The sequence below is a fragment of the Tenrec ecaudatus genome, chromosome 10 (assembly GCF_050624435.1).
Source record: "Tenrec ecaudatus isolate mTenEca1 chromosome 10, mTenEca1.hap1, whole genome shotgun sequence".
In the NCBI taxonomy this organism is placed as follows: domain Eukaryota; kingdom Metazoa; phylum Chordata; class Mammalia; order Afrosoricida; family Tenrecidae; genus Tenrec; species Tenrec ecaudatus.
In genome coordinates, this window is record NC_134539.1 from 17,442,614 (window position 1) to 17,469,733 (window position 27,120).

Genomic DNA, 27,120 nt, shown 5'->3' on the forward strand with positions numbered 1-27,120 from the left:
ATCCATGAGCGGCACTAAGAATTCAGCATGTGATACGAATCCAAGGGCTGCCTATGCCAGCCCCCCCAGAGGGACCCGGGACAGGCCCAGCAGCCTTGTCCTCCTGAAGCCGGCGAAGCACAGCCTGGCTCGGCCGCCGCGCACTCACCGTGGAATCTGCTTGGCAACAACTAATTGGGTGTTTTGATTTACAGAAATGTTACTGCTTAGAGCTCTGTGCCTCTTTTATATTTGTTGTGTAAATATTCTTTTACATGTTTGATTTAAATGTGTTACAAACCCCCAAATATGAATTGTGCACCGTTTTTATCAGTGAAAATAGCAGCACTATAAAGTGAACAGTGAAAACTCAATAATTCTATGTCATTCGCAGAACAGTTACATATACAAGGCTCTTTCTTACTACATTTGATCTTTATTTTGTTTGTGACGTAAGTGCTTATACATACTCTAATTTCAGGCCTTCGAAGACAGTTTGACTGAAGCAAGGAATGAAATTGAAGTGTCACAGAGCAAATATAATGCCCTGTCATTACAGCTGAATAACAAGCAAACTGAACTTATCCAGAAAGATATCGATATCACCCTAGTCAGGTAAGTATACTCCGTTTTTAGTTAGCCTTCTGTAAGTGTCATTAGACACATGATTCCAATATGTGTGCTAGGAGAGCATGCATTTATTATACATTGAAAGTATTTGGGATTATATCCCCCAAATTTAGAACCTGACAGAATCAGGGGTCGGTCGATAGGATTGGATAGAGTGTGATCAAAGGCTGCTCTTTTGTTTCCATTTTTAACCAGGACCGTGCGTTCATTCATTGTTGCATCCTAACAGTCCCTAACAGTATGGTCGATATTGCTCACTCTAGTCGTATAAGGTCTGCAGCAAACTATGAAATGCAATTTTTACTTCTTACTTTATTCTGTGCATTTTTGGTTTGTTAATTGGGCTTTCTGAATCAACATGATTAATTTCCTCATACTGTTTTAAACATAACTATCTCTAGAGGTGCAGTGCGTGAAGCTGCAGACTGCACATCTCAAGGCCGGTGCTTCCAACTCACCAGCCATGGCGTGTGAGAAAGGTGAGGCTGGCTGCTCCTGTACAGATGGGCGTCCAGCCTTGGGAGCCCATGGAGAAGGTGTGCTCTGTGCTACGGTGCCACTGTGAGTCTGGCCTGACTCAGAGAAAGTAGGGTGGGCTTTGGTTTTTTATTCATAAAATACAGCTTCCTAATGGCATCTTGTGAATACGAAGTGCTTGCCTGCTAACCCAAAAGTTCGCACTTTGAACCCGTAGGCCACTCCGTGGGAGAAAGATAGGGCAATATGCTTCCGGGAGATTTCCGCTTTGGAAAACCTAAGGGGCAGTTCTACTGTGTTCTATAGCTGTGTCTCCGTGAGCTTGAATCTGCTCATTGGAAGCAGCTTTTCAACTTTATTCTTAGAATGAGATAGCTTGAAGGGGTAAGGATGACATTCTTACGTTCTTAAGTATATTCAAGTATTTTATAGTTATCAGCTATTCATTTATTTTATGATGTCCTTCACCAGACAAGGAGAATAAAGCACTGTAGAATGCTTGCTTGGTGTGTGTGTGTGTTTGTGTGTGAACTATAAAAAGTTCATGGAAGAAGTATTATTTTTTAATTCCATTTTTTCACAAACTTTGGAGCCCTTGCATTATATATACATATAACATATGTAATATAACATTTAAAGAAATTTGTGTTATTGAGGTGATTTGGACTCATTGTGTGTGGGTGGGTGTGCGTGCATGTGTGTGTGTGTAACCAAGCTCACTGTCATCGAGTTGATTCTGACTTATAGGCACCCTGTTAGGACAGAGTAGCACTGCCCCTGTGTGTTCCCAGGAGTGGAATTTTTTACAGGAGTAGAAAGCCTCATCGTTCTCTGAAGAGGGCCTGGTGGTTTTGAACTGCTGGCCTTGTAGTGATCATCCCAGAGCATAACTACTATGGTTCCTGATTTTATATATCTATATCTCATACATACATACACAACAGGGAAAATTCCATTCTCCTTTATTTCCCTTTTTCCATGAACTTTTGCCACATCTTTTGTCGGTGATGCAGTTGTCCGGCTAGAACTGCTGACCTCTCGGTTAGCAGCTGGGTGTTAAACACCACCTGGAATAGTAGGAAATATTCTAACAACTAACTTTTTATTTTAGAGTATTTTGATGTTAGGGTATGTGGATTCATTGAAGGATGCAGCGCAGTCTTCAATGTATGGAATCAGAATAATTTTATCTGCCATTAATGAGAGTGCCTACATTTCTGCTATAGTTAAAGCATTGTGTTTTATGAGGTGCCATAACTAGTGCTAAAGCACTCACCGATGGGCATTTTCATGCGCTGTGATGAAAGAATAATTGGTCAGAGAGCATATGGATTTGCCAAAGTTGCTAATAAGAACTCACAGGGGAGTAGGGCAGTCGTGTAGCGCTGGAAATGTGGAGCAGAGGAAACGCCTCCGTTGTCTTTGATCCCATTCTGACTCGTGGTGGCCTTCCAATGACAGCAGAGACCCGATCTCTCCGTTTGTCCAGGCTGCAACCTTTTGGAAGCCGATTGCCAGGTAAACAAAGTTCTTTAACAGATGACTCCGGCCCAAGTCAGGATTGACTTGCTGGTGACCAACAACCACAGCAGGGTCAGGGGTGGTCGAGATGCCTGAAGTGCGTCTCTTGAGCTGCCTGAACAGGGACTGTCTGTTGCACGTGTCTCGCTTCCGTCATGACACCTTCTTGCGGAGGCTAGAGCGTGTGAGCCACAGTCTTACTTCTGGAAACTGGATATTGGATACAAGCCACAAAAACTGTGCTTGTTACAACAGTGGTCTAAGCTCTTGTTTGTATACACGTTTGCTCATTGATAGATTATGGGATTGACCCACTTTATTCCTCTGTGGGCTTATGCGTTTGGAATTTATTAAATCATTTAAAATACTCCTCAATATCTATGCCATGTCAACCATTGTGCTATGGGATATATATTTTTAACTTAGCTCAAATGGTTTTCTGAGCTAGAGTGTAAATAAATATATAGATGAATGCACATATAATCTTTGTAATACTTACCGAGAATCAAAAGGTACGTAAAAAGAACTAACAACTTCAAGTGCCTAACCAAAACTTTTGCCTGGAAAGGCAATGATGCTGTAATTATAGAGAAGGTTAACTGTATCCTCTGCCCCTCTTGTCACATGATTTGAGTATTTTGCTTTTGGTCTGTTTGGTGTTGTTGTTGTTTTAAGTCAATTTTTAATGTGTACAAAGCAGCCATCGTTTTGGTCACAGAATATATCACTAAACTATGCAGAGTATGATAGCGAGGGCAGGTAAGATCAACATAGCATGTCTGATGTTTGGAGGACGCAGCATAGTTTCATGTCGCTTGTTTCTAAATTGTGGTTGTTGGTAGGTGCCATCAAGTGTGTTCTAACTCACAGCAGCCCGTTGCAGGAGAAGGAAACAGGGCCAGGTCCTGCTCCGGCTTATTGCTGCAGCCATGGCGGAGTCAATCCATCTCTTTGCGGCCTTTCCTCCCCTTCAGGGAAGGGCTCGGCTCCCCGCTTTGGAGGAACGAGCCACTGAACACTTGATGCATAGTGGCTTCCCAATAAGACACGTTAAGCCAGTCTAATCCCAACCAAAGATTAACAACAATGAGAATCCATTGCCTCCTCTAGCCCACAAGGGGCACGGAGGGGATGCGGTACCACTTCTCAGGGAGAAGTGGAGCCTGGGAAAGAGGCTGCCTTAACAAGAGCTGTGGAACAGAAGCCATTGCTAGATGAGGTTCAGGAGAGAGAGCTGGGGAAGTAAGTACCTGGCCTCTTGTCTCCTTGACCCTCCCATCGCTTTGCCACACCGCCTCCCACTCGTCAAATGCATTCACCATCGGAGGACGGGGAGCCGGTGCAGTGCAGTCTGTAGTGTTGGGGAGAAGGTAGAACGGAGTTGATGAAGAGTGAATAACACAGGCTACATGCTCCTTTCTGGTCTTGTTCAGAGCTCTCCTTCTGATTATTGCTTGTTGATCTTCCCATGTGAATGTTAAGGTAGAATGAATGGTTGAGTATTTCTGTTACAGCGTCGCGTTTATAAATAAACGTAAAGACAATTGTGTCTTTAGGGTATCCCGTCATCCTGTCCCAGAGTATGGAGCACCGTTCTACTTGGTTCCATCTACCATTGTTTAAGTGTTCCCAGTTGCTCCTTGGAGGAGTTTTGGATGTTTTTTGTTAAGTTTATTTCCGTTCTTTCATGCTCTTTGTTGCTTTTTAAAATGTGATCGCACCTTCTCAGAGAGGTATTATCTTAAACCAGGTTCTCTGAAGAGAGAAGCAAAACCAGTGATAAACACACACACACATACAGAAATTTACATAAAGAAAATGGCTTACCCAGCAATAGAAAGTGAAAAGTCCAGTCCAATTCTAAGCCCAGGGGCCAGATGTTAAAGTGGAGACTCAACTGATATGTGTGGCTTTGGGGGGCTGATGAGCCCAGGCTTGGCAGGCACACACAGGCTTATGGCTGCAGAAGGGGAGGGACCCAAGGTAAGCAGATTAAGTTTGTGACTGGAGAGGCAGAGAGGTGAGTGGTCAGCAGGGCAGATGGCAGGTCACCGACCCTTCCCAGGATTTGGCATGCCATTGGCTCAAGTCCACCTGGGGAGGTAAACGAGCCAGATGTGGGATCCAGGTGCAGCAGAAAATGAACACGTCACTTATATGTCCACTTATAGAGAAAGTAGGCCCATTACCTTAGGGAATTTCCTTTTAATTGTTTCGGGGCTGTGACCTAAGTAATGCGGTGTATTCCACCCTAATGTTTTTAACAACTGATTGCTTACTCACAGAAGGTCCCATTATGGAGTTGATGGCATTGTGTTAGGTCACATCATTGCGGATTATTAGACCCGAACTGCCAAAGCATTTTGAGACTCTTGGTTCAGCCAAGTTGACATACAGCCAAACAATCACAGGTACCGAACACCTTTCTCTTTATTGATGGTAGTTCTTGATGTGCTACGGTTTGGCGGGTAACGTGTTAACGCTACTGTTGTCTTCTGTGTGAGTTGCGTCTTCATTCTTGTCAGCTTCCCCTGGGTGGGTTGAAGGATGATCTGCCCTATGTTGCTTCTCTTCCTTCCACTCGCTGCTTCATCATTTCCTTCAGACTCTTGAGGCTGCAGACTGGAATTGGCTGCGGTGCTTTCTGATAGGAACTTTGGGTTGAAAACTTAATTTGCCTGTTGAGATTCTTTTTAATACACTTAAAATTCTGTCTGATATGTAACGAAGACCTGACTTACTCTGTATTCAAAACCGCCATAGACAGCTATTGTTGGCATCAGTACTCATGAATTCTTGGAACTGAAGCATTAACTTAATTTCCGAAAGATGGCGGTTCTGTGCCTGCAGATCCAGGGTTTTATTACTATCGTGCTATAAAAGAAAATTGATATGCGTTCAGCTTTGAAGCTCAGAGTAGTTCTATCAATACTTTCTAGGTACATGTGATAAATATTAAATACTGTATACATTATGCTTTATTAATAAGTGTGCCCGCAGTAAAAATAGATGAAAAGGGGGAAGCTGGTCTATAATCCTTGGTGGACACAGTGATTTAACCGAGATGCTCTTTTCGCTGCCTCCCTCCGTCTATTGCTTGCTTTGCTCAGGAAGGAGCTGCAGGAGCTGCAGAATCTCTACAAACAGAACAGCGCGCACACAGCCCAGCAAGCAGAGCTCATCCAGCAGCTGCAGGTGCTCAACATGGACACCCAGAAAGTCCTGAGAAACCAGGAAGACGTCCACACAGCTGAAAGCATATCGTACCAGAAAGTATGCTTCTATTCTGTCATGAAAATGTGATCGTGTGTGTACAGGCTTATGCAAATATATAGAGTTTCAAAACCTCCACATTTTAGCATGTCCTTCTTACCCCCGCTTTACATATGGCTCTTCAGAACTGTACATGAAAGGGTGCTTCAACTTGGTAATATTTAAATTGTTTGGAGGTTGGTTTGGGGTTTTTTTGGCCGTTAGAGCTAAATCATTTTTAAAATCTCTGTACAATTAATTCCATAGGGTACTGATTTTATAAGTTGGCATTTTTTACATCTTCTGTGAAATTTACTAGGGCTATAGCCCACAGATGGGGAAAGGATTTTGATAATGGAATTAACTTAGGCTTCTGTTACGAGGAAAATATTTCATCAATTATGATACTAGTTTATGATCTGAGGAAGATTCTCCATATAGAATTTGTGTATTACTGTATTGGAAAATCTACACAAACACAAATCAGTATGCCGTTGGGGACTTTAGGATCAATATATTTCAAGGATATTTCTTTCTTTATTCTATATGTTTCTTCTAAGTAGTCATTCGGCTTCACAGTTGTTTTGCCAGCCCCTCAAGAAGGTTGACCAACTACTGAGGTGGCTGACTGGCTCCGCGGCAATAATTATAGCTAGTAATTAAAAAAGAAAAGAAACACCTGAATTAAGTTCTTTACATTTTTTGTAGTATGCAGTTTCATATGTTGAGATTTTCCATTATGTTTTTCCCCTTCAAACCATGCTCCCTTGCTAAAAAAAATAGTATGAAAAATTTTACCTGATTACTAATTTTCACTTTTTCTTTTTCACTTATCAACTTGACTCACAACATTTCTCCCCCTCTCTTACTGTGTAAAGGGCCTCTGCTCTTTGCAGTTCTTTAAGTTTTCTCATTGTTGAAATTTGTAAACCTCTCCTACCACTTGCTAAGACCTGTTTCCCCTCTCAGTTAACAAGGGAAACACGGTAAGGAAGAATGAAAGCAGTGTTTCATTGCCCCTTCCACTCAACTTGTATTTTCTGAGATTTCCTTTTTTTCTTGCTGAACCAAGTAATTCTTTTTTTAGAACACGATTCTTAGAAAGCATTTCATCCCATCACTTGAAAAAGACTACCGGTTTTCCTTCAAAGGTGTCAGCCTTGCTTTCAGCATCATGGTTGGCTCGCCTGCGCACCCTCTGCAGAGAGCAGCCATCCTCTCTCTGTCCTACTGAGGACTGTTAGGCACTTCTGGATTGCCTCATACAGCGACATACTTAGCACATGTTGATTACAAATGGTTTTATCAGCGTCAGCCAGGCTTATGTTAAAACTTCAAACGGCGCGGGAGCCTGTGAGCCAAAAGAGAAAATCCTCTGCCTTCGACCCGAATCCCTCTCTCCAGAAGTCATGGCTAGTACTGTTTGGAAACGTATCCTTCTAGAATTTTTTTCTATTTACCAATAACAGAATACTTTAAAATAATTTTCTCTTTTTAAGTATGCAAAAATCACATGAGTACGTTATTACGAAGAATTAAAATGACACAGAAACACCAGTGGTGATAATCTAATTTGAGCTTCTCCCTCCACCCCATTTAGTTTCATTCCTCCTCCCTGAGGCAGTCACTCAAATATGACACACAGGTATATATTATCATAGAAAGTGCCCAGGCTTCTTTTCTGTGTACTTCCTTCATTTTCTAGCGTTCAGTTTTGGTCTCTGGCTGGTTTGTCTTAGACGCCTTGTCCACCAAATATTGAAATGCCCCGGGAGTCAATCCTAAGATCTTTTCTCTGTTTAAGTGCACACCCTAGTGATGCTAACCAATCACTTGGATTCTACAGTCCTTGGACTGATGACTCACAGTTTCCCTTGAGACACCTGACTGAAGTCCAGGAAAGAGGACATGTGATTGCTTTCTTTTCACCGGGCTGCCTACCGCTTATCCCAAACTTTAAAAGAAAAACAAACAGAACAACCCAGTTGTTGTCATGGGGTCAGAAATGACTCGTGGTGACATCATGTCATCGTCCCAGGGGCTGGTTTTGGGGAAGGAGATTACCAGGCTCTTCTTTGAGGGGCCTGTGGTGTGCAGCCCCGTCTCTGACTCCATGGTGGGCAGCCATCTGCTTGAGCCATGCGCACTTCTCCGGCCCTCCTCGAAAATGGAGAGGCTCACAACGGTGTTGTCACTCTCGTCCTGTGCTTGTCCACAATTCAGATCTTCTCACTACTATCGCCTTCCAGGCTCCTGTCCAAATTGCTGTCCTGGAGGGCCGGAATTAGTCTGGTAGACTCCTCCTTTGTTGTTTGACTCGGCATGTATGCACTGTGTTCCTACTAAACCTTACCCCAATCCCATCACTTCCCTTTTCAAAACCCTCCACTGGGTTCCCAAACCCAAACTAACTGCTCTTAATGTTTATTCTTACTCGCAGTGACCCCGGATTGGGTTTCCAAGGTCGTTAAGTCTTCATGGTTGCAGGTAGCCTCACTTTTCTCCTCAGTAGTGGCTGTTGACTTTGAATCACTGACTTTGTGGCTTTGGGTCCAAAGCTTACCCAACTAGGACGCAGGCTCCCCAGACCATTGAAAAGTAAGCATCGAAGTTCTTACTGCTGCAGCCTCCGAGGCCCACACACTTGGGGCATGGCCTCTTGATCTCGTCCTCTTTTCTCCACCGCCTCCGCGCCACATCAGACACACTAACTTGGTGTCTGCTCCTTGCACTTACCAGGTATTTTTCAACTTCAAGGTCTTTGTACTTGTTTCCTCCACCTGCATGATCATCCCCCAACACGATGACAATAACTTGCTCTGCTTCCTTCATTCTTTACCGATTGGAGCTTAAAATCTATTTTGATAGCAGACACTAAGTGGTAGCAGTAAGTCTGAAGTAAGTTGGAATGAAAATGGAGGGTGGAATGGGAATAAAACTCTGGGACCTATCCCAGGCTTTTAGACAAATCAGGCTTTCATTGATGTAGTGGCATCAGTGAAGTTTAATCTAGAAGATAGGATGACGTCAAGGAGACAAATTAGTGCCTCGTTACTCTTCTAAATGACCTGAAGCCCAAGCCACCAGTTCTCTAGTTACTGCCTTCACTCAGCTTGGAGACGTAGAGTTATAGCCCCCCCACACACACACACATTTAGAGGACTTTGCCTTCACTAAAACTTTGACCTGGGGTACATTCTGAAACCTCATATACCTTTTTCTTAAAATTATGATGATCACGTCCAAGAATCATTGTAAATGAGAATATGTTGTGTTTCTCAATAGTGTGGAGCCAAAAGAGGGAATAAACTAAACCCCCAAACTCAACAATAAAAGTAATCAAGATCTGCTGTTTTTTTAAAAATAACTGGCTCTACTTTTCCTGTCATTAGTCTGTTTTGTTGCTTTTTTCCTCTAAGTCGAATTTTCCTGTTTACTTATTTCTTAGATGTTACCATGGGAAATAGAAAACGTTACCAATTTCATTCTGAAATTGTAATTCCTATGTAATATTTCAATGTTGAAGCTTTTTTAGATCCCTATGGTTTGTAAGATAATTAACTCTTATCAACCGGACTCAATTCAGTAGATATTGCAGATCTTTCCCCCCTTTGGTGGTTTGTATGTATGTAGTTACCCATAAGAATGTATAAAAATTATAATTTCATCTTTCAAGAACTAATACATGAGCATTTAGAATGCTTCTTTCAGTTTTTCTATACATTTTCATTTCACATTATACAACTATTAAAATAATTTCAAATAGAAATACTTTATAAATAAGAATATAGTTAAATTAACCATTTCCAAGTATTGATCATATATGGTGTCTAACTATTGTAAACAAAACTGCAATAAACATGTTTTTGTTGTCAGTTTAGGGTATTAATCATATTTGGAAAATATTGGCAGTATAGTCCCAGGAGAGAGATTGTTTTGTGAAAGGCCGGCTGCACCAGAATAACGGTGTAGAGTGAATAGACATTGCTACACGAGATGCCAGGAACCAAGCTAACTCTTACCGTCAGGTTGATTGTGAGCCCTAATCACCATAGGACAGGTAGACCTAGCCCACAGGTTTGCAAGGCTGCAACCTCTGTGGAAGCCATCTGTCAGACCTGTCTCCTGAAAAGCTGCTGTAGGTTCAATTCACCATCGTTTATTTAGGCCAGACCCTTTAGCCCAGACTCTTACGTCGAGATAATCTTGCTATCAGTTACTAAAGAATGAAAATTCTCATTAGAATATGGAGTTTGAAGAGGACCTATCGCATAGGAGATGACCATTAAATGTTCAGTTACTGAACAGGAGGCGCATGCTATAATATCCCTATTTGGATAATACCATTTTAAAATTGTAGCTGCTTATTTGAATTGCAAGAGATTTTTAACTCTTTATTTAGTGTTTTTGCTGTGTTATAGTAAATGTATTCGAGTCTTTGATTTTTAACAATTTTGGTGGGTAAATCATTCTAGAGAGCTGTAAAACTAAAAACAAAGCAAAGAAAGAAACAAGGTAGAAGGCCATCCAATGGGAGCATAGTCATCAGTAATGAACGTAAAGTAGAAATAGAAGTTAGGGGAATCTGTGTTACCATTTACACCTATAATTTTAGAAATATGTTGCGTGAACTGAGGTACATGTGTAACTTGTTTAAAACAACCATATAATTCTAAGAGTTAATTTCATTGAATTTACTGTGAATCAAGAGCTGGGAAAGGGCTTTTTACAAAAACTCACATTATCTTTTTTAAGACTCACAACAAACCTATGTGGTCTTCTTAGACTTGTTTTACAGATTACCAAAAGGCAAATAATCCCTAGGTGGTAAAATTCGAAATTAAGTAATTTCTGCCCAGAACCTACACCCTTAAGTTTCTTTATAAAACCCTCAGGATTGTTCCATCCTGAGTAGAGTGCCCTGGTCTTTTCCTTAAAGCACTCTGTAAACAGATTGTACAAACTTTATTAACTATCCTCATTTCAGAATTCTTGTAGTGCTTCACAGCAAAGTTGAACTCTGTCCCAAAGACGCACCTTCCCTCCTTTTGGAGAAGAGGATGTGCCCCAGGCGGCCGTCTTCTGGGAAAGGTCCTGAGACGTGATCCTCCAGCCAGGACCCCTGCTGCTTGCACACAATCCCTTCACGTTATTTTTCTGTAATATCGTGCAGTTTAACTTCTTGATCTTCCGCGGGCTTTTTATAAAACCCATTTGATTTATTTTTTTCCCTGGCATATACATTAGTTATGGAGTTGAGGAGTTGTTAGCTTGGGACGAATCACACTGTTTTATCATGTAAATACTGTATGGGCATCCAGAGTTCACTCACATCAAAGCACTCATTCTAATTTTAGAACATTTTATTTAATACCCACCTTTCTGCTTTCTCCCGTGTCTATTTTAGAATTTTGCTTTTAAAACATGGGATCATTCAAAAATCTATGCAACAGTGAGATGAAAGTTACTTGTGTAAGATTTTATTTTCATACAATCAGGTTAATTTTTAGAATTTCTAAATAATATTTGGGGTTCAGTTTTAAGACTTATGTGAATTGGATTAGAAAAATAGGCGTCTTAGCAACAATTTTTCTAAGTGTACTTCTAAAGAGGTCTTAATTCACCGTGTCTAATAATGCTCTCCTTTTAATTCTTCCATCCCCCCCTTATTTTCATATCCCATCATTTATTAAGTGGGGAATCTGTTTCTGATAATCATTTCATTGTCCAAAATGATGAGAACAGTTGCCCAAAATGGCGCGCAAGGAATGAAGAGGAAAATAGAAGGTGAAACAAAACTGAGCGTTTTGAGCACAGGAAAGAAAGGAGTCCTGCTTTACCAGAGAGCTCACTAATCTGGAACAAACCTGCCCCCTGGGGAGCGTGGAGGTGCTCGTGGAGGGAACGGCTGTTAATGAGGGGAAGTCCTCTGGTGTGGGGTGTTCTCTTCTTGAGGGGATGTGGACATCACTTCTATGTGTGTGTGGATTAAATAGAGGTAATCATTTCACCAGCATGATTCCCTGATGAACATGTTTTGATACTCTAAATATGAATTTTATCAACTTTTCAACTTGATGGTAATTATCTGATACAAATCCCTAACCACCCAATAAGATAGATGTTAGCTTATGCGTATTTTAGTCTGAGGCACATGTTAAATCATAGTGTTTTTTCTTTTAATGATTTTGCTATAAACAGATGTAGTTTTCACTTGTAGTACCATTGCCTCCGTGAGAGTAGCATGTACTATATATAGTTCTTAAGCAAATGAATGCCTGATAGCTCTTTTCAGAACCATTCAGGCCACTAAAATATCACCTCATTTCCCTACATTAATAAACAACATGGGAAGAGGTGTGCTCATTCTACCAAACTCACGGCCCTCGAGTCAAATCTGACTCATTGATGCTGTAGGAAGGGCTAGAAATGCCCCTTCAGGTTTCCCAGAGGGTAACTCTTTATGGGAGCAGGAAGCCGCATCTTTCTCTCAAGGAATCAGTCTACGCCATGAAAATCAATGACTTTGATTATCGGGTCTCATTCCTGAAGAAAACTCGCCCTGTATGTTTCCTGCCCCTGTACATTCTCTTGCTTTCCTTCAGTTTCTTCAAGAGAAACTTTTAAAGTATATAACAGACTAAGTGGTTGTATATTTTTAAAAGTCAGAATCCTGCAAAATTCGGTAACACTAATGCACTCCAAAATCTCCAAGAACAGAACATTTCTTATAGAAGAATCTATAGAAAACCTACTGTAGGGAATTCTGATTGTTAATAGGCAAAACGTCACTACTAACTCAGGATGCCTAAACCAATGTAACTGGATGTACTTGTTATAGTTCCTGAATTACTCATTTATTTTTTCCCCACTCTGGTAAGATGAGAATAAGATGGCATGTAGGCAAACCACTAAGGTATCGGAGACCTTTGCCTCCTCCAAGAACCACCAGAGAAGCGTTGTATTGCCCTAGGGCTTTGTAACCGAGAATTCTTTAAACTAAAGATAGGCCTGGCCTATTGGAAGACTCCCGGAGTCCAGTCGACTGGTGGGCAGGGGCCTAGAATTCAAATGGCTGGAGGGATTTCTTTGCTGCTTTTCCTGTAAGTGCACACCAAGTGGTCTTTGAGCTATTAAATTAGTGATGTTGGTGAGCCGTCATGGAAAACAGTCAAGCAGGAGATGTGTATTTGGAGGAAGATTGAGGAATGAGAGAGGGCTTGTCCCAGTACCAGTAGCAGTGCCGATGTAAGTAATTTGCTCCGTGTTTTCTCGGTGATCTCTCACCAGCTGCTTGGCAGGATGGATGCTCAGAGAAAGGCAGAGAGCTTGCCCCTAGTGTGTAGGCGGCTCATCCAGTTGAAACAGATCAGTCCAAGGCAACTCCTGACTCAGAGTGCTACTGTGTCAACTGGTTGCCAGAGAGAGCAAGGCAAATAGAGGACGCAAGGGAGAAAAGACAGGAAAGGAGGGAAGAGACATTAGGCTGGTGAGTTCTTCTGCAAGTGAATCGGTGCTTATCCTTTCGTGAATGTCTGTCAAGGCAGCCCCAGGGACAGGCATGACACCCCAAAGAAAGAGACTAGCCAGTCAGTCGATCACTCCTCAGTCTGGAGTACACACCAGCACCATGCTCACACCTTGGAAATTGGGAGGCAGGCTATGAGTTTTTCTTGTCAACTTTTATCAATGTCTGTGAGTTTCTCAAAGATTTGAAACCTGTGAATTCTTTAGTATTTTCTATTTTTTCCAGAAGTATATGTTTAATTTGATAAAGTATGAAGCCAAGTGAAAGAGATTGAATAATCCATTCACTGAATTACTGATTGTCTATGCTTCGGGGCCGTTTTTTCACATTGCCCTACTTTTAACTCCTGATCAGCTTAGCTATTGCCTCCGGAATTGGCTTTTTTCCTTTTCCACTTTGAGCAACTCAATCGCGCCAGCAGAAACAAAGTACCGGTAGGTCCTTGCAGAGTCCACTCTGCTCCCTTCACTGTCCTTTAAAGCTGTCGGGCTCCCATGTACTCCTCTTCCACCAAGACCATGTAAGCCATCAGCTGTGGAAAGGATGTGGACACACTCCCTCATCGTAAAGGTAATGGGAGGGGAAGTACAAACTCCTTATCAATTATATAGGCAACCCTTCCTGTATAAAGATTGCGTTAGCAGTACTTGAATTATTGAAAGTATTTCCTCAATGATATAGACATGTGATCCATTATGGAGGAGAAAAGTAGATTGAGCTTAATTATATATCAGAGTGCTGTGTTTTTGTGAGAAATTACCTCTCCCAGGACAAGCATTAGAGAAAGGTTTCATAGCCTTTAATATTTTTTATAAACTCTTTGTTTATAAAAGTGTAGCATACATACAAAAATACTCAATCCCAAGTGTATAGATGAACTAAAGCTTTCCTATCCTTTGTACGATTAACATTTCTTCCCGCGAGACAAGGCTGACAATCCTGAGGAAAGAGATTTCCTTCCATAGCTGGGCTGGATGATAAAACCTAAAACTATCAATGCCAGCTAGCAAATATTGAGAATCTTCACTTTGGAGTTTTAAGATCTCTTGTAAAATCTTGCTATTAATCTTCTTTTGAAAGCAAACAAAGACACGGGTAAGCTCTGGAGTAACTGTTCCGCGTGCCAACAGCAAATGCATGGAAAGCTACCGTGGACGGAAGTTCGCCTCATCTCTTCACCACCATAGGCTGTTCACCCAGCACGTTAACGAATGTGGGGGTAATAGCATCGTTAGTCGTCTATTACTATCCGTGTGGCACCACTCAGATACCAGGAGGCGGCACAAATACTAAATTCTCCCTTTTTAAAATTTTACTTAAAGCACAAGGCATTGGATAGAAAATTAAAAGTATCATTTCCACCCCCAGGACATTACCTCTGCTATTCCCTGTTGTCTACGGGCCTTCCAAAACTCCCTGTTGTCTGTCCGAGCAAGTCCATCTTCTGCAATCTGGCCCTGAAAAGTGTCATTACATTCTGTCTACAGTGTTACTCCAACGCCCTGTCCTCTCATTCTCTCTCTGCTTTGCCTCTCCTAGTTCACGGGCAGAAACTAGTTTATCCTAAATAGGAATTTATTGTCAGTCCCTGAGTTATGAATGAGATCTGTTCTTCCTGTCTTTACGGCGACTTGGTTGGTAAGTTGGAATAGGTCAATGCAATTCATATTGAGACTGGGTGCCAGAAAGGAGTCTTAGTTGATTGTGCAGTTGTTAATGTGCTCAGCTGTTAACTGGAAGATCGGCAATTCCAACCCACCAGTAAGTAGTATTGTGGTGGACGGAAAGATGTGACAGTCTGCTTCCACAAAGGTCTATATCCCTGGGACATCTACAGAGTACCTGTACTCTTCCCGATAGGCTTGCCTTCAACTAGAATGGACTGGACTTAAATGGTTTGGTTTGGGTGAGTGAAACCCCAGGCTGGAAAACTCAGTGAATTAAAAGCTGCACATGCTACAAAGTGGTTATGATGAGTACTGGCACTTTGTTTAATTAGGCGTTGGTTCTGCAGTTTCCAATTGAGGGAGATTATATCCTATGAAAGGGCAAGTGTGGGAGGTCCGTAAGTCCCACAGTTGGTCATTCATAACTCAGGGACTTACTGTATCAGTAAATCTTAATGAGCTCGCAATGAAGGGCTTGGATGTTACCTTTCCTTTCAAGTGGATAGATTAGATCAAGTTCAACTAGTCTGATTGACATCATTCTCCCCTTCTGTCCTTTCCTTCAATGGAGTATGAGTTTTTTCATACTTCTGTTATCCTTCGAATGATTTTATTTGCTACTGTTTAATGTCTATACTAGTGGCATGAGGCTAAAGTCATGTCCCTCCTTCATGAAGCACTCAAGATTAATTTAGATAGCTTAAAGTGTTCTCATCCTCCTGAGAAACTCAACACATTTTTCTGATACTGTTTTGGCCAATCAGTTTTTTTCACATCAGTTGTAATACACACACACACATGAATATGTGTGTGTGTGTGTTTCTCTGATGGTGTAGTGGGTTACATGTTAGAGTCCTAACTTCAAGGTTAGCAGTTCAAACACACCATCAGCAATTCCACAGGAACAAAGTCGAGGTTCTACTCCCGTGATGATTTACAATCTCAGAAACCTCACAAGGCAATTCTACTCTATCCTGTAGGGTTGCAATGAGTTGGAATCAACTCCATGAGAGAAAGTTTGAGGTTGAGTGGTTTTATTTTGATATTTAACAGTGTCATTTAGTTTTCCATATATTTATAGCTTGTTTCCCTTATTAGGCTATTAATAAATTAAAGACAAATGATTGCTTTATAAATTATATATATATATACATGCGGACAAAAACCATTTTATTATTAACACAATTTAAATATATTTTTTGAACAGCTGTATAATGAATTACATATTTGTTTTGAAACCACAAAATCAAGTGAAGCTAATCTCCGGCAAAGTGTTGTTACTCTTCAGGATCAGCTATTTCAAGTGGAACAAGAGAATGCTAAATTAAAAGAAAAGCTTCAGGTACTCCAAGGAGCCACGTGCCATCCTGTACCTCAGGAAAGCGATTCAGACCCCCCAAAAGAGGTAAGACTAATTCTGAAAAAGGTTACAGCCCCAATATGTTGCTCTCAACTAGAGTCTGACTCTGTGGGACCCCCTGAGACAAAGTAGAGCTGCTCCCAGGGTGCACCAGGCGGTCATCCTTTAGAGCTGCAGCTGTGTCTTTCTCCGACAGTGGCTGGGGAGTTCCAGCCATAGACCTTCTGATTGGGAGTGCTTTAACCACTGCATCCCCATTCATCTGCTTTCCATAATATAAAGTATCTAACATGTAATATAAAATTATCTCCTATAACATTTTTGGTAAAAACTTGAAAAATATATAAATAAATGTTCGAATATTATAACAAATTATGGCGGATAATTTTGCGTCCTGTTTTATACCTTTTTTGGAAGTAATACATGTAGCGATGCATGGAGACGTTAGGGTGCGTGTAATATACTAGCTTAGGATGAATTATTTGGCTGATGTATTATTATTTTAGAGCAGATTAATAGATTGTGCCCTTATCGAGATTTCTTAATGGAATGAGGTAATGGAATGGAAAGAATATTGAATAGGGAGATTCGTACAGTACTTGCCTCAGTGCCTGGTATATGATACTTGATATCTGTTCTCATTTTGTCAATATTGATATGTGATTCGGGACAGGTTATTTGACCTTCAAAACTAGTTTTGGTACTATTACATAATATAAACAAATGTAAATATGTGAGTTTTATCTTGAGATAAACTTTACACCGGATTAAAGTTTTGCCCATGGGCTTTGTAAACTTGATCAAATTTCTTACCTCTCTTGCTGGAGTTTTCTCTTGTGTGTAAGTATTGACATGTATGAGGGGCCTTCAAAAAACTCATGGAAAAATACGAGTAGAAGTTGACTTGAGACTCTGAGATGTAGAGAAAAAGACATTGACATTGAGACCAGACAAATGTGTGAAAAGTTAATGAGTCAAAGTAGGGTGAGGAAAACTGTCACAGGCCAGGCGACAGGGTGTACACACTCCCAAAGGCAGGAAAGCACATGGCAACTAGGAAGAACTGAAGGCATTCACTAACCTGCTGCCATCGTGACTGTGCACGTGGTGTGGCAGGGAGGCCAAGGGTGACGTCAGCAGGAAAACAGGGCTTTAGACTGACATTAAGAAATATGTATGTATTCTAATTTAAAAGAGCACTTTCAAAGAGTCTTACACAGAATGATAAGACGTTTTTTGTTTCTTTTGGAAATAATTCAGTTTTGTAAAGATTTCATTGAACCCCTGCTATGTGTTATTGGAAGAAAGGCTTGTTGGTCTACTTCTGTGACACAATTAATTAGCCATCGCAAACCTTGTGGAGCACAGTTCTACTCCGGCAGACTCAGGATCTCCGAGATTCAGCACTGACTGATGGTGGCTGGTTTGGGTCTTATTATGTGTGTGGCACTGTCCTTGGGAGTGGGTAAATATTGGGTAGCAAAAGCGTGGTGCATGTGCTGTATGGGAAACTGTCTTGAAGACACACGATGAAGACAAATCATGTGAGACAGAAGAGCATGTGATGGTGAGAAAAAGTTGTTCTCAGCAGTATATATATATATATATATATATATATATATATATATATATATATATATAGGGGGCTCTTACAGCTCTTATAACAGTCCATACATCAATTATATCAAGCACATTTATACATATGTTGCTATCATTTTCAAAACATTTTCTTTCTACTCGAGCCCTTGGTATCAGCTCCTCTTTTTTCCTTCCCTCCCCCATCCTCCCACCCTTGTGAACCCTCGATAAATTATAAATTATTATTATATTTTCATATCTTAAACCATCCACTGTCTTCCTTTACCCACGTTTCTATTGTTTTTCCCCCTGGGGGTCCTTCCCATTCTCCCTCCTCTTCCCTCTACTCTCATGGTATTGCCATTCCCCTTCCTGTTCCTGAGGGTCATCTGGCCTGGATTCCATGTTTCAAGAGCTCTTATCTGTACCAGTGTACATGCTCTGGAAGCATTAAAGAACTAGAGGAATGTTGTATGTTTCATCTGTGCTATATTGTACCCTAGCCAACTTGTCCCTTCCTTGTGGCCCTCTGAGGAGATGTCCAATTTGTACAGGTGGGCTTTGGGTCTTCGCTACAGCCTCTGTTGTTCGCATGGGTGTGGGTTTTTTTGGTCTTATGATGCCTGATACCTGATCCTGTCGACACCTGCTGGTGTGCTTCCATGTGGGCTTTGTTGCTTCCCTGCTAGATGGCTGCTTGTTTAACTTCAAGCCGTGAAGGCCCCAGACACTGTATCTTTTAATAGCCAGGAACCATCAACTTTCTTCACCACATTTGCTTATACACCCATTTTGTCTCCAGTGATCGTGTCAGGAAGGTGAGTACCACAGAATGCCAGTTATTAGAACAAAGGGTTCTTGCGTTGAAGGAAGACTTGAGTGGCCCAACGTCTGTCTGCTACCTTAATACTTAACATATAAATATATTTACAGCTGAGTTTTTACCTCTGTAAATGTCTTTTGCCTCCTGATCAAACCCCACCAGGCATTCTACACCCTCCACACCGTCCATTTTAGATCAGCACCAACCTAGGGACAAGGGAACGACTGACAGCACCTCCCTCGTTTTGTCGTCAAATTGTTGTCCTTTCATGTCCCTCTTCATTTGCAGAAACAAAAAGAGGTCACACAGAATGAGTTCAGGTGATTTAGGTGCCTGGGGCAAGAGAGGCATGCTGTTTTTTGTTTGTTTGGGGGTTTTTTTTGCCCAAAACTCCACACTGAGATGGCTGTATGAGCAGGTGCATTGTCATGGTGGCAAAACCAGTCCCCCATCTGCCACAAATCAGGCCTTTTTGCTGCACACTGTTATGTACTCTTTTCAGAACCTCTTAATAGAAATCTTGATTAACAGTCTGACCTGGTGGAATGGACTCCAAATGCATTATCCCCCTCACATAAAAGAAAAATCATTATCTTTGATTTCACGTGTCGAGCTTTTGGGGGGCAAAGTGATGATGGTGTCATCCACTGACTTGATTGTTGTTTGCTTTCGGGCTCAAAAGAATAGCACCATGTCTCATCACCAGTAATGACCTTGAAAAAAAAGTCTGGGTTTTGCAGTTGTTCTTTCAAAACACGACATGTTTCCACTAGACACTTTTCCCTGGCCAGCCAGAACCAGAGCGACACATTTTGAAGTGACCCTCTCATTCCCATATCTTCCCAAGATTGTTTAGTTAACTTCCCCATCTCTGCAGTGGTCTGTTGTCAGTTTTGAGCACAAGTGCACGAATTTTGTAGACACTTTTGTCTGGGAAGTTGATGGACATCCCGAACGAGGTTTGTCATCAATCTACATTTCACCTTTTTTGAAACAAGAAAAATGCTCGTACACTTGAGTTTTTCCCATAGTGCGCCCCCTGTGGCATTTTCCCTGAGCAGGAAACAAAATTTCACAGCTGCATGCTATTCTCTTAAATTGGCCATCACAAAAAAACGAGGTTTGAGTGAAACTGCTTTTACGGAAATATTTGTTGTGACTAGAGAGAACCTTCCCAGGCAATGCCACTGGGTGCACTAACTCAGAGATTGTTGCTGGATGCTCACCTAGTGAGGAAATATGCAGGAAAAATGTGTACTATAAAAGTTCCGCCCTGTGGATCTTTTTCCCGTTTTTTTTTTGATGGGTGGCCCTTTGTATATGCATGTAGTTATAAAGTCACTGTTTTCCTTCCAACGAAGAATTGGTGCTATTGAATTATGGTGTTGGGAGAGAATATGGACTATACCATGGACTGCCCGAAAAATGAACAGCCAGAATAATCCTCAGAAGCACGGATGACAAGACGTTGTCTCACTTACTTTGGATACATTATCCGGAGGAACCAGTCTCTGGTGCAGGACATTATGCTTAGTGAAGGAGGTTGACAATGAGCTAAAACAGTGTCGCTCACAATGGGGCCCCAGTCCAGAGCAGTCTTTGGTGGTGTTGAACATTGAGGTGCTGTGCGTCAGTACAGACCTTGTGGCACCCAACAAGAAGGTGATCTAGGTCCTCTAGTTAGTGGGAATTGATACAAAGATGAATAAGAAAGTATCAAGCCTTACCAATCTTGCAGATGGGAGAATCGTTGTTATACAATCTGCTTTCATGGGAATCTGAGCAAAGCAGGAACTTTGAGAAGCAACGTTTCCATGGAGTGCGTCTATGGAGCATTGTCGAAGCTTCCATAGGAGAAAGTAACATGCTTGTTTGAAAATTGTTGAGTAGCATCTTGTTGAAAGAGCATTAACAAAGTTCAGGAAGTATGAAAATGTGCAGTGTGTTCTAGATAGCGAAAATAATGCTTCTCAATTTTTAATGTACACCCAAGTTATCTGTGGAACAGAGGGCTCCTTGCACAACTGTAGCTCTGGAGAGGGGCCTTAACCTCAGCGCTTGTCAGGCTCCCAGGGATCTCTTGCAGCTGGTTCCAGCATCACAGTGGGCCCACACAGCCATGCAACCGGAGACTGTGGCCCAGGAACTATGCCCTGCAGCGGCAATGGTAGGACCAGTTTAGTCTTTTTTTTTTTCATGTTCCCTATCTCTGATTAATTTTTCCCTCCCTTATAAGGAGCATGGGGGCGGTTCTTTTTTGTGTGTGTTCTAGAGATTTTTAAAGAGTAATGCAAAACATACATTTTTTAGTCTGGCTCTGTGGGTTGGATCACAGACATATTACTTATCCTTATGACTTTGGGCAAGTATCTTCAAATATCAATTTTTCATTTTTATAATGGGTACTACAATCATGTTATCTCAAAGGAGTGTTACAAAGATTTTGAGTGAAGGCATGGAAAGCATTTATAGTTTTAAATATTAATTTCCAATATTATCATATAAAAAGATACTTAATACCTCATGTTAGTGAACTTGGGTGTTTCTTCCTTGTATCGGTTATTTATCTCTTCTTTTTCTGATTCCATTTCTAATCAGAATTATTGGGGAGCTAGCGGACAGACTCTGCCACAGAAAAGGGCACAGTTAATTGGTTCATATGGGATTGAAACCTGTGACCTTTGATTTTTTTTTTAACATCCTGCTCTTAAGTAGCTGAATTCCGAATGACTGCCTAGTCCTAGAGTGATGGTTCTCTGGTTCTCTTTATCTTTTTCGTGCAGTAGTATGCAGAGTTTTTGTTTTGGCCTGGGAGGAATAGCTTGCTGTCCAGGACAAACTTTAAACTTATGATGTTTCCGAACTGGATGCACTCCATTTAGCACGGAGTGGCGAATTTTAACCACAGGCTTGTTTGTTCTGTCCTTTCCTTACGTCGTAGAGAATTTTCATTGTCCTGTCCCTTTCTTTCTTCTTGCATTTGAAAAGAAATTTGTAATGAACTTTTTGAAAGGAAAGAGAGTCAATGTGGTATCGGTAAGTTATGCAAATACCAGTATGTAATACCAGTTTCTTGATGGTCCCCTTTCCCTGAAGATCTTCACTATCCAGGGACTGAGGTGTTTTGTTTTGTTTTTCCTTAAATATCTTCTATATACGTTACACACTGCGGAGCATCATGTTTTTCAGATAATTTAGGTTTGTTGAATGTAGTTGTCATTCTTTTACCAGGCCAGGTAAACTGACTATTTCGTGAGTAAACGGCAGCTTACCAGTCTGCTGCTTTGTCAATTAACATGGATGTTTTAAGCCTTATGAATTTTTACTCTACTGTTTAGAAATGTGATGTCATGGCTCCGGAAACAGCCGTGCAAGTCCTGTCTCATACGGTATAGTGCTAGGTGTAACATTGCTTGGCAAATGTTAGATAGGCAAATGTCTAGGCTTACAAGAAAATACCCAATTGTTTCAAAGTAGCTTTACCAAATTATAGATTTCACAGTTACACTCTTAAAAAAGATAAAATGATATCTCACGTGGTCTTAATTTGTCTCTGCGTTCCAATCAGCTTGAACAGCTTAGCTTTATGTTAAGCTGAAGTTCCTTTCTTCAGCTTCAGTTTGCATTCCCATATGAGCAATTGATGATCTGCTCCACAGTTTGCTCTTAGCCTTGTTCTGACTGATGATACTGAGTTTCTTCATCATCTCTCTACACAGATGTATTTGATTTCCGTCTGGTCAGGTTTAGGTGTATAGTTGCCATTTATGTTGTTGAAGAAGGGAGTTTATAGTGAATCAATAATTAGTTTTGCAAAATAATGTCATGCAATATCTAGCATCGGTTCTAACACCAAGGCCATATTTTCCAAGTACCAATCCTTCTTGATTTCCAAATTTTTGCATTTCAATATCAAGTAACTATCACTGGTTGTTTGATCAAATTTAGACTGAAGGAGTTGATAAACATCTGCCATTATTTTATCTTTTGCATTAATGGTTGCTGCATTAATAGTCTCTATTAAATCGTTTTCCTTGTAGGCATACAAGTATTATCCTGCTAGTTCAGAGCCGTACTTCACAGTGTAGACCTTGACGTGTTCCTTACTGACAAAGAATGCCATACAGTTCCTCTTTTATTTGTCGTTTGAAGAACTGTAGATCACATGACTGTCTGATTCAAAATGGTCAGTACTAGCCCTTTTCGACTCAATGCCCCACATATTAATCTTTGTGCATTCCATGTCATTTTTCCTAAATTCATACTTTGTATGTTCTATGTTTCAATGATGAATGTGTGTTTACTGCTTTTTATTCTAATTCTGAATCATTCCACATTGGCAAATGACGATCATTAAAATTTTGCTACATCCACCTTGCTAGGTTAGGTTCTACTATATCGAATAATGTTCCATGGCCTTTCATAATATTTTTGCTGGCCTTTTCCTCCATGATGTAGCTTACCAGATTCTTCTTCCTAGTCTGTCTTATCTTGGAAACTCTGCTGAAACTTGGCCACCATGAATAATCCTATTCATAATTAAAATATTAGTCGTGTAGCTTCCAACCTCTCTCGGCCCAGTATGACAGACAACCTTGTGAGTACATCCCACTTGAATCTAGAGGCCATCTCAAGCATAGGTTTGACACATTTGACATTAATGACTGAAGATCAGACTTGTTGTTGGATGATATCCAGGATATCATACATGAAGAAAGCAAAAAGGTCATTAAAAAGGAAGACCGAAATGGATGTCACAAGAGACTCTGAAACTTGTTCTTGAATGTAGACTCCCTATAGTGAACTGAATAATTAATGAATTAAAATAGATGAACAGAGTATTTCCAAAGGTGGCTCAAGAAGATAAGATACTTTAAAATATTACAGTTAAATATGCAAAGGCCTGGAGTTTGAAAACAAACCAGAACATGGTCAGCATGCAGCAAGCCAAAAGACACGACAAAAGAATTCAGGCCTCAAGTTGTCATATGGAAGACTTCTATGGGTGAAAAACGAGCAATGTAGGAAGCATAGAAAGAAGATGGAAGGAATACACAGTCGCTGTACCATGAAGAATTGGCTGACATTTCACAAAGTAGCACGTGATCAAGAAGTAAGAAGCCTGGACTGCTCTGAAGGCATTCGTGAAGAGCAAGGCTCCAGGATGTGATGGAACATCATGGGAAATGTTTCGCCACGCAGATGAAGCACCTGGAACGCTCACTCTTCTGTGCCAGGAAATTTGGAAGACAGCTACCTGGTCAGTGGACTAGAAGAGATCCATATTTGTACCCATCCCACAGAACGGTGGCCTGACAGAATGAAGAAATTCTTGAACAATATCAGTACTACCACATTCAAGTAAAGCACTGGGAAGGTAAATTTTAAACGCTTACAGCAGTGCATCAAAAGGACACTCACTGCCAGGCTATTAAACTCAATTCAGGAGCGATATAAATGGAATGAGAAATACATGACTGATGTCAGTTGGATATTGTCTAAGAGCATAGATGTTTACCTGTGTTCCGTTGACTATGGAAAGGCATTCAACCTAGGGAGTCATACCAAATTATGGATAACATTGAAAAGAATGGAAATTCTAGAATATTTACTTTTGAACAACCTGCACTCATACCAAGAGCAATCACAAAAACAGAACAAAGGGATACTGTGGTTTACAATCAGGAAAGATGTGCCCGAGTTATATCTCTTTACCATATTTACTCATTCTGTATGCTGAGCAAATACCGTATATACTCGAATATAAGCCGACCAGCATATCAGATGAGACACCTAATTTTACCACAAAAACTGCCTTAAAAATGTGCTGAAAAAGCTTATGCACGTGTATAAACAGTAATTTGAGACAACTGTCCATCAGAATTAGAAGAAGACTCATCACCCTTTAACATGCAGGTATTATGTAAGGAGGATTTGAAACACCAATGAAGATCAAAGATTGCAGTTCAATGTTAAGTAATTAACGCTGGTCACAATCCGACCAATCATTAACATCATGGTAAATACAGAAAAGATTGAAGTTGGTGAGGATTTTATTTTACTTGTATCCACAATCAGTGCCGAGGGAGCAGCATGGAAGAAATCAAATGATGTATTTTATTTTGGGCAGATGTGCTGCCAAATGTCTCTTTGAGGTGTACAAAAGCAAAGGTTTCATTGTGAGGACTAACGGGCAGCTGACCCAGTCCCTGGTGTTGTCAGTCATCACATATACTTATGACAGCTGGACATTTAATAAGGACGACTTAGCAAGAACCCCCGATGGCATAGTGATCTCTCATTTGACTGCTAACCGCAAGGTCAGCATTGGGAAACCACCAGTCGCTCCATGGGAGAAAGGTGAGGCTTTCTACTCCCAGAAAGAGGGACTGTTTCCCAAACCCACAGGGGCAGTTCTTTCCTGTCCTGCAGCAAGTCATCACCATGACTACAGAAGTGAGAAAGAAGAATCGAGGCCTTAGAATTATGGTTTTGGCCAAGAGTGTTGAATATACCGTGGACTTTGAGAAAAAACAGAACGTCTTGGAATAAGTACAGCCAGAAGCAGGGAGGGTGAGACTTTACCTCACTGACTTTAGATATGTTATCGTCTCCAGTCCTGGAGATGGACACCAGATGTGGTAGCGTGTCAATGGAGCAGAGGAAGGTCCGCTCAGTAAGGATATTGACCCTCACTGTAAAACAGGCTCAAACAGCAATGGAGGATATCACGGGCCCAGGCAGTGGTTCATTCTGGATTATATAGTGTTGGAACCAATGTACAACATCAACAGCAATTTCTGTTGGTAATTATTTTAGTTAACATCACACTAGCTTCTGTAATAGGCAAACCTCTTCCCTGGTGTCTGACAACCATGCATTTCTTACTTACATAACTGTTGAGTCTGGGTATTATTTGAATTACAGGTTCCAACAGTGATTTGATGTGGTAGTGTTACGGTCTGTTGCACATAAGGCTGCAATGAGTAAGAATTGACTTGATGTCACCTTCACAACAGTGATTTAGTGATGTTGGCTTCTGTCATCGTCTTGTTGCACTAAATCTCTGCGTGGCACTTCTCAACCAGGCTTATTGCAAGTATTATACATCAGGTATAAAAATGCTGTACCTCCTAGTCAAGAACACAACACACTGACACGAAGCAGGGAACTGACAGAGGCCTGATGGGCTGGCCCCATTACCAACTAAGTGGACAGCACCACCCTTCCTGCCCCCCCCAGAAGAATTCACTTCAGAGGATAGCACAAGAAGGACTTGTCTGATCAGAGCACACAGGAACCAACGAGGGGAGGAGGGGGAAAAAAGAGTGAAGCACATCCTGGCTCACAAAGCCCTGAGGACAATGTTTCTGCTCAGAACAGCAATGCACAGAGATGAACACAGGGTAGGCCTCACCATGGGGACACAGCATTCCTCACTGACCCATAGCACCATGGGGAACAACACTAGAGACACACGGTGGGAATTGTGCCCACCCTGAGCCCACTACAGCCACTGGGGGCGTGCAGCAGAGCAGTGGGGGGGGGGGGGAGCAGAGCAATAAAGTTCCCAGGGATAGATGTGGAGCCAGGGCATGGCAGATGTGGAGCCAGGGGACCCCATCAGACTCGACTGGAAAGCATTCCTAAAGGACAACAAATAGACCTTGAACTATTTATCGAGTTTGTTGTTGTTGTAGATATCGTTTTATTTTCGGTTGTTGCTTCATTGTACTCGGTCTTTTGATGGTGCATATTGTTGTCGCTGCATGTCTATCTGGATAGGATAGGTGGGATAAACAAGCTGGAAGATACAACAACGGGATGACAGTTCGGGGGGACATGGGAGAGAGGGAAGTGAGGCGGGGGTGGGTGGGTGGGGAGGAAGTGGGTGTTAACAAACTCAGGGACAAGGGAACAATAAGTGATCCAAAATCAGTGGCAAGGAGGATGTGGGAAGTCTGGCAGGGGCTGGATCAAGGCCAATGTAACTGAGAGGAATTCCTGAAACTCAAATGTAGGCTGAACATGATAGTGGGACAAGCAGAAAGTAAAAAGAAATAGAGGAAAGAACTAGGAGGCAAAGGACAGTTATAGAGATCTAAATACAGGCATATATAGATGTAAATATATTTATATACAATGGGGAAATAGATCTATGTACATATATTTATAGCTTTAGTATTAAGGAAACAGATGGACAATGGGCCCTGACTCAAGTACTCCCTCAACACAAGAACACTTTGTTCTAACAGTTTGCAGTCTGAGATGCTCACCTTCCTGGCACAATCGCTGAAGACAATGG

At 41.3% G+C, this 27,120-nt stretch overlaps 1 protein-coding gene across 6 annotated transcripts in view; it reads left to right on the forward strand.

Annotated features, from left to right (window-relative positions):
• The window catches only part of CNTLN (centlein), a 294,237-nt gene that overhangs the window by 147,768 nt on the left and 119,349 nt on the right, over positions 1–27,120 (forward strand). For all 6 annotated transcript variants that reach the window (XM_075559966.1, XM_075559967.1, XM_075559962.1 and 3 more), the window contains 3 exons: positions 461–594; positions 5,718–5,880; positions 16,262–16,459. In XM_075559966.1, the coding sequence (XP_075416081.1) occupies positions 461–594; positions 5,718–5,880; positions 16,262–16,459 (495 nt within the window). The remainder of the gene's footprint in view (positions 1–460; positions 595–5,717; positions 5,881–16,261; positions 16,460–27,120) is intronic.